The following is an 8,534-nucleotide window of genomic DNA, read 5'->3' as shown; positions in this document are numbered from 1 at the left end:
GCATGTATACTTGTATTGAAAGAGATTCATTTTCTTGTTTTAATCAAGTATTAAGAATTTAAATAGAGGAAAAAAAAAACTAGTAATCCAAACATGAACAAATAATGGCGAAAATTCAGATGAAGACGTATTCATGTGAAGTTGATAGTTGAGGGTCGTTGGATGATTTGACTGATTTAACTCAATTTTTATCTAACGACTTTTACCTATCAATTTCATGTGAAGTCGATGGTACCTGAATTTCCACCATAAATAATTTAGAGAAAAGAAAAGGATCCTTAATCTCGCGCGCAATAAGAGAGGAAGACGTAGACACAACGTTATCGAACCAAAACCAGTGTTTTCGTTTCTTGTCTCATACTCCTTAATACTACGAAATACGTAATACTATTCTTTATTACTCCCTATATTGTTTAGACTTAGCAGCTTCCATTGTTTTGAGTTGACCAATGCTTCGGCATGCGCGTGGTGTGTTTTGTTTCTTCTCTTGTCTCCTTTTCCTTCTTATCCTACGCACCTCTCTCTCTCTCTCTCTCTCTCTCTCTCTCTCTCTCTCTCTCCCCACCATCTCCATCATCAACTACACTCACTCACTTACTAGTGTTATGCAGTACCAGTTGTTACGCACCCCTCTCTCTCTCTCTCTCTCTCTCTCTCTCTCTCTCTCTCTCCCCACCATCTCCATCATCAACTACACTCACTCACTTACTAGTGTTATGCAGTACCAGTTGTTCTTCTTCCCTGTCTCCTCTTGATCCTTGCATGATTCGGTGGTAACTTCAATCTTTATGTGTTTGTTTTTGTTGCTTACTACGGTGGTGGTGGTGGTGGGTCCAGCTCCGTCGTCGTTTTATCCCCATCAATGGTTGCTTTCTTGCTCAGTCTAGCACAGTGGTTTTTGCAGGGGTTTGTTCCCGTGTCTTTTCTGGTTCCTGACATTATTTCAACTCTTTTGTTGCTTTCTCAAATGGGGTTACTTTTGTGCTATCGTTATGGAGAAAAGATATGATTTTTTTTTCTCTGGGTTTGTGGGGTGAGAGAATGTGAAGTTCCTCTTGGTGGAGAGAGTGTTTATAAGAGCTGAAAGTTTGCTCTTTTCTTTTTGGTTCTAAATAAAAGTTGGGTTTTTTGGTTTGATTTGGTGGAATGAGTGATTCTACTTCTTCATGTTTGGCCATTGCGGAGAAGAAGGCACAGAAGCCAGGTGGCTGTTCTGGCATTTTCTTTCAGCTCTTTGAATGGAAGAGGAAGCTTGCAAAGAAGAAGCTCTTCTCTAAGAAGCTTCTGCCTCCTGGTTAGTTTCTTTGTGTCCTCAATCTATATTATTATATATATTTGTTTTGACTTCAGTTCTTCTGTCACCAACAAACTTGGTTTTGTGGAAACCGATGATTCTTTTTTTGACCTTTGTTATTGTTTTGTTGAGTGTATCAGCTCGTGCTAAAAGGTTTAAGGGAGATGAAAAAATGCCAAATTCCAAGATCCACTTGGTAAGGCTTTATATATAGTTCATGCTTGATGGCTTGTGTTAGTGTTTGTGATTTGTGTTGCTTTTACTTTCGGATCTTATTCTTTTGTTGGGTAATAATGTTGTGGCTATGTTTCAATTGTAGATTGCTAATGAGAATAGTGGAGGTTTCCCAAGTGCCAAGAAAGGTGGGAATTATGGCTTTGAGGTGATAGTGCCACAAAAGAGCGAAATGCGAGCTCCCGGTCTGGTAGCTAGATTGATGGGCCTAGAATCTATTCCGGCTTCAAAGCGTGATAAGTCCAAGAAAGGTTTGCATTTGGATGATTTTGGTGATAATGAGAAGGAGTGTAAGAGTAATTGTGAGTTAGATAGACAAGGCATGGATTCGGAAATAGTGGTTATGAAGCATGATTCAAGACCTGAGAAGCTTCAGAAGACCGGGACGGATGAGAGACGGGCAGTGACGAGGTTTGGAGCCGAGGCCTTGCAAATTAAGCATGTTTTGGCCAGAGCAAGAAAGTATCATCATCATCATCATCATCATCACCATCCAAAGCTTGCATCTCAGTTGATGAGCCCAAGAATTCCTTCAACGAAGAGTGCCTCTCGAAGCTCTAGGTTGATAGGAGCAGCTACTAGAATTTTGGAACCTGGATTACAGGCTAGAAGCAGAGCTAAAGGTTCTCTTCTCACATATCATGGTTCGGCATTTCCTCCTAAAACCAGCATTGTGACAAATTGTGAGGGACCTAGTTCGGCCGTTGTGCAAAATCAACTTGACTATGATGCAAGCACAGCCAAGCCTTTGATGGGGCAGACTTCTTGCAAAAATTGTGGTAATTTAGTTGATGTTGTTGACTGCAAGCTGGATGTTCCTTTACCTGTTGTGTCAGATGTGTTTGCAACAACCTCTGTGGTATCATCACAGAAGAATGGTAGGTTCTTCACTCCCTCTCCCTCTCCCTCTCATGAACAAGAAAGAGAAATTGTTCTTCTAAGAAGTCAGGAAAAGCTCATGTCTCTTGCTACTGAGAAAGAAGGAATGGATAATGTGCATCAATTTTGTAACAAACACATCACCAAGAGAATGACAGTGCCCCGTGACGGTCCAGATATCTGGAACCCATCGAGCCAATCAGTTAGTACTGGAGAGGGTGATGCATCTTCCTCTGCATTAAAGCACAAACCGCAAACACAAGAACGAATGTTGAGCAACGAAAGAAGTTCATCTGCTTCTACAATGAGTAATACAGGAGTAAAAAGAATGTCATCATCTACAAGCAGTGTGAATGAGACTAAAGACTTTGTTGCTCTGAATAGAAGCCTAAGTGGTCAAGTGAGGATCAGGTCACCCACCAAAGTAGATAGTTCCAAATTCGACCTTGAGAAAAAACCAAGTTTTAGTCAGAACAAATCCTTGTCTGATGTAAGGACATTAGAGAGAAAAAGAAGAACCTCAAATGTCATGCAAGGTAAAAGTACAGCTCCTTGTTCAGCTGGAGTGAGTCAGAGAAATCTTCGATCCGATGCACTTGTCGGGAAACAAAAGGGATTCGTCGCATCCTCCTGGAATTGTGCTAACATCAAAAGTAAACAATGCAGCAAGGAGAAAACAGTGAAGGTTAATGACAACAAAACCAATGAGGTGGTTTCTTTTACATTTAATTCTCATTTGAAGCAAAAGATAGGGATAGATTCTGAGAAGGAAGAGATAAGCAACAATATTGAGAGGAAGACATGCTTCCAAAGACCTTCGCCCTTGCGAGTTGATGGGTTAAGTGCCTTTCTAGAACAAAAGTTGAAAGAATTAACTTCTCAAGAAGATTATGATTTGGCTACAGGTACTCCATCAAAAAAATCAACTGCAATGATTCTTCAGGAGCTGATATCTGCTCTAAGTTCAGAGAGACTGATTTGCTGCAATGGTCATATGTTTGATGAAAACTTCCGGTTTCATGTAAGTCTTTGCTTTTTGTTTTTTTTTTTCTCACTGTACTCTAATTTAGCTTCTCATGACATCTGATCATTTGATTACCATAAGTTTCTTCTCTTATTATATGCATAGCTTGCTCTTTGCTTATGTTCATGCATCGGTCGCAATATCAGAATTTTGTGATTCGGCCATTCGGGGAAAGAAAATTTCATATTTTAAATTTCATGACCCTCTTAGCTTACTTTAATAGAGTTACTTTGGTTCCAAAGACTCATTCTAGATATTAACTTATTGCATTTGTAGGAAAATGCAGTCGGCTAAGTGCATACACATATGCTGACTTTCATGTCCCTTGTATGATTATTGTTGTTAGCATGAAATGCATATATAACATCATTAAATTTATGTTAACCAATGCACTTGGAATTATTTGAGCTTAGTTTATTGTCAATTTGAGCCTGGTGCTATTCTTTCTGAAAAGTGCATCTCTATTTGACTTTTATCATTCTTTTTTCTACTCTTATCAGAATGGGCCAAGACAAGAAGCGATATTCGGAGCTTCTTGCAATGGTAATCACCACAGTCCTGGATCAGTTCTTGAAGCTTCCTTTTCTTCTAGTAGTTTGGATGAAAGCTCAGGTAACAAGAATATTTTTTCAAAAAAGGTCTTGTCAATTTGTTTAACCACTGCATTTACAGGGTTGAGTACTCTTTTTTATGCCTATGATCCTTTGTTTAGTTTCAGGGCAGGGTTATCACCCTTACTCCATGAATAACTCTTATGATCAGCTGGAACAATTGGAACATGATGCTGAACTCACAGATTCTGCAACAACATCTGTAAACAAAGGGAGAGTAGTTTGTGAGCTACTGATTGATCTTGTCAACCAAATTCCCGGACCATTACAAAGCTTATATTCTTTTGGGCCAAGTTTGACAAGAAGCAAGCTCACTCATATGAAAGATGTTATCTTGAATGCTGAATTGGTTATCGGAATCGACACTGACGAAGACCCGGAACTAGTAGTTCATCGGTTCCTCCTCGACGAACTGGACACCATGGCAAGTGATATTATGTGGAGAAATTTTAATCTCTTCCTGGGCTGCACCGATTCTAGGCATCAAAACAAACTCAAGGGGTTCCTCTTTGATTGTGTTATAGAATATCTAGAATCAAATTGCTGCCGTTATCTTGAGTGTGGATTCAAGCTATGGTGGACTAAATTGCAGCAATGCTTGAAGTCCAAGGTGTTGGCTCAGGAGGTAAAGACAGAGATCGAAAAATGGGGGAGCATGTCTGGGATGGAACATGATGAAATAATAGAATGGGAAATGAGCTACTCTTTGGGGAAATGGATAGATTTTGATATTGAAACATTTGAGGCTGGTGTTATGATAGATAGGTGCATATTTCAAAGTTTGTTGGATGAAATTGTTCAAGACCTTGTAGTAGGTTGCAAACACCAGCATTGTTCATCATGCAATATCTATCTCCCTATCACTAATAGTCATTGCTAGGAATCAACATGTATTTTTGTACAAAAGCCATTTGGGGCTCCATGGATTATTAGTAGACAAATAAATATAAGATACAGATGCTTGTTTTGTGTGTGATTCATAACTAACCAATTGATAAGATCAATGACAACAAGGTCAATGTTTCTTTTGTTTTAAGTATTTTCATCTATTCCAATCTTTACAAATTTTTCTTTTTTTTAAAGAAGTCATTTTCAATGTTAGAGCATCATTTGTTGGCATGATTTGTTAGGTAACAAGGAGGGACAAATTCCAATTATGATCAATAAGTCAGAACAATGTAAAAGAAATAAATTACTATTATTTGAATGTTTAATAACAATTTTGATCTTACACATGTAATATTTTAGAGAACAAGATAGCAAAGATAATCAAAGATAAATTTAAATAAATGTATTAAATTACTTTAAGCAGTATCTCTTTGATCAAATAAAAGATCAAAGATAAAAGATCAAAGATTGTTTTTGTTTTACTGAGATGAATAAGACCTTTCTTTGTGAAGCAGTGGCAAACTGTAATTGCAATTTAAAACCACTTCCATCTATATATGTCCAAACCTATCATTATTATAGTGAAAAGCATAATATTGCATAAGATACTTAATACAAAATATTTTTCAAAGTTGTTATTACCAAATATATCATTCCTAAATTTGAAAATAAAAGATCTCATACAAAAACATTTAATATAAAGTAATTTCAGAGTCATTATTGTAATATGTCTTTCATATTTTTTCAGGGACTAGGCATCTTAGCTCCTAGGTCTCTTCCCTGGATTCATTTTTCGAATTCATCCTACATTTCAAGAATAAGAATTAGGCAACGAAATAAAAACCATAACAAGACACACAAATGAAAAAAAAAAAAATCAGAAAACAATAAAAGTATTTACTAAGTTTATCTAACATACATAATAAGAGTAAATAGCCAAATTGGTCCCCGAAAGATAGCCCATTCTTCAAACGAGTCCCCGTAAGAAAAAGATAATAAAATTTGTCCCCAAAAAATTTAAAATTGGTAAAGTTAGTCCTTCCGTCAGTTGGATGATGACGTGGAGGGCTAATGCCACGTGTCACAATATGATTGGTTGACATGTCAGATCGGTGACACGTGGTGGCACTTGACATGTAAAAAAGTTATTTATAATCAAAATAGTCCTTGAAAGTTCAGACGTAAGTCATTTTCATCTCTAAAATTTTAAAAATTAATCAAATTAATCCTTATATAATTTTTTTTATTTTTTCTTGATAATATTAAATTTAAAATATTTTTTTATACTACTAATTTTAATAGAAATGTAATTGACAATAAAAAAATTAGTAATTGTATATTTTCTTCTTAAAAATTTGTTCAATAAAATTATCTCTCTCCTCTAATTCTTGTCAAAATCTCTCTTATTCTTTTCTATTCTAAAACCTTTTTCTTACATTATTACATTTTGCTGGAATATATATAATCAAAATTGAAATGTATGTATTTGTTACCCTAAATAAAGTTATATGCTCAAAATAAAAATTTATATATGTTAACCTAAACAAATTTAATAAAAATTTATACATCTTTTTTTTCATTACGTTATTACTTTCATTTAGATTAACATACATAAATTTTGATTTTGAGCATATAACTTTGTTTAGGTTAACAAATACCTACATTTCAATTTTGAGTGTATATATATATATTCCAGCAAAATGTAATAATGTAAGAAAAAGGTTTTATAATAGAAAAGAATAAGAGAGATTTTGAGAAGAATTAAATGAGTGAGATAATTTTATTGAAAAAAATTTTAAGAAGAAAAGATACAATTACTAATTTTTTGATTGTCAATTACATTTCTATTAAAATTAGTAGTATCAAAAAATATTTTAAATTTAATATTATCAAGAAAAAATAAAAAAATTATATAAGGACTAATTTAATTAATTTTTAAAATTTTAGGGATGAAAATGACTTACGTCTGAACTTTCAAGGACTATTTTGATTATAAATAACTTTTTTACATGTCAAGTGCCATGTGACATGCCACGTGTCATTGACCTGACACGTGGCATGCCACGTGTCACCGATCTGACATGTCAACCAATCATATTGTGACACGTGGCATTAGCCCTCCACGTCATCATATGCCACGTGGCACTTAACGTGACACGTCATCATCCAACTGACGGAATGACTAACTTTACTAATTTTAAATTTTTCGGGACAAATTTTATTATCTTTTTCTTACGGGGACTCGTTTGAAGAATAGACTATCTTTCGGGGACCAATTTGGCTATATACTCTACATAATAATTGGCCCCAAACAAGACTAGAAAGAGTTTCCTAGTAACATGTTAGTGTCATTGTTGGTAGGAGAATTTTTTTCTAAAATAGATATTTTATTTATTGATATAAATAGTTTGAACCCAATTTACATTTTCATATCCTATTAAATATGACAAAAAAAAAAATTTTAATCACGTAGGAGTACGTAGTAATCAACATGTATTTTTGTACAAAAGCCATTTGGGGCTCTATGGATTATTAGTAGACAAATAAATATAAAATACAAATGCTTGTTTTGTGTGTGATTCATAACTAACCAATTGATAAGATCAATGACAACAAGGTCAAAGTCTCTTTTGTTTTAAGCATTTTAAAAGAATGTAGTGGAAACTGTTGTTTTATTTCTAAAAATGTTGCTAAAATTTGTACATAATTTTCTCTACTTTCAAACAAAAGCAAAAGGATCAGCGGGTGGAGGTCCCAATTCGGGATCAGGGAGCATTACCCTGTTGGGCTCATACAAATTCACCTCTTCTCCAAACAGAGGTGCATATACATGTTCCACGTTATCAAACACTACCACTCCTATGCCATTTTTTCCGAAGGTACTGTTCCAGCTATTAAGGTATCGAAATATTTCTAATTCCATATTAAATCCAATAATCAAAACCGCATAGTAGCTCACAGTTTCATTTGATCTTCCTTTGCTGGAATAGATCAGACTTTCATGGTCAAAACTGTGGAAGTCACCATATATTCTAAGGAGCCAATATACTTATTTTATTTATTGATATAGATAATTTGAACCCAATTTACATTTTTATATCCTATTAAATATGATAAAAAAATTTAAACACGTAGGAGTACGTGGGAGTACGTGAATAGAAAAATAATAAGATTGAAAGTTGAATATTTTTTGTATCCATTACAAATTTAAAAATAAATTTTAAAAAAATTGTATGTACTCTTAATTATTAAAAGTGAAAGATTATTTAAATAAAAAAATTTTATATATATACATTCACATAAGAATTCCTGAATCATCAACAAAATTACTATATAAGTCATAAAAAGTACATAAAAAATTTTAGACTTAACTGTAGAAGGAGCATCTTTAGACACAGCCTCCCAAGAGACATGACTAAGAAAAATAAAAAAAACAAGCTTGTAAAAGCATATTATTCTGGTTTTTTTCATAATAACCAAATTTAAAATCTTATAATCAGCTTTCAAAAAAAAAATAAAGGTAAAGATCAATAAAAAATATTTTTTAAATAAAAATAATATACTTTGAGAAAATCAATAAATTAAGTACTTTATTATCTAGAAT

General features: G+C 34.1%; 1 protein-coding gene across 1 annotated transcript; it reads left to right on the top strand.

The window, feature by feature from the left end:
• On the top strand, positions 627-5,069 carry LOC107635718. Its single transcript, XM_016339274.2, has 5 exons — positions 627-1,294; positions 1,435-1,490; positions 1,614-3,428; positions 3,932-4,043; positions 4,144-5,069. Exons 1-5 carry the CDS (start codon positions 1,147-1,149, stop codon positions 4,920-4,922), a joined length of 2,910 nt encoding a protein of 969 aa, XP_016194760.1. The 5' UTR covers positions 627-1,146; the 3' UTR covers positions 4,923-5,069.

Source organism: Arachis ipaensis, chromosome B04 (assembly GCF_000816755.2).
Source record: "Arachis ipaensis cultivar K30076 chromosome B04, Araip1.1, whole genome shotgun sequence".
Classification (NCBI taxonomy): Eukaryota; Viridiplantae; Streptophyta; class Magnoliopsida; order Fabales; family Fabaceae; genus Arachis; species Arachis ipaensis.
The sequence above is the reverse complement of the archived record's forward strand: the minus strand, read 5'-3'. Positions and strand labels throughout refer to the sequence as shown.

Excerpts from the sequence above, each read along its gene's own strand:
- LOC107635718 (XM_016339274.2), top strand. The coding sequence starts at position 1,147 with ATGAGTGATTCTACTTCTTCATGTTTGGCCATTGCGGAGAAGAAGGCA. Across the intron at positions 1,491-1,613 it reads CAAATTCCAAGATCCACTTG|ATTGCTAATGAGAATAGTGG; the intron begins GTAAGGCTTTAT and ends TTTCAATTGTAG. Across the intron at positions 4,044-4,143 it reads TAGTTTGGATGAAAGCTCAG|TTTCAGGGCAGGGTTATCAC; the intron begins GTAACAAGAATA and ends TCCTTTGTTTAG.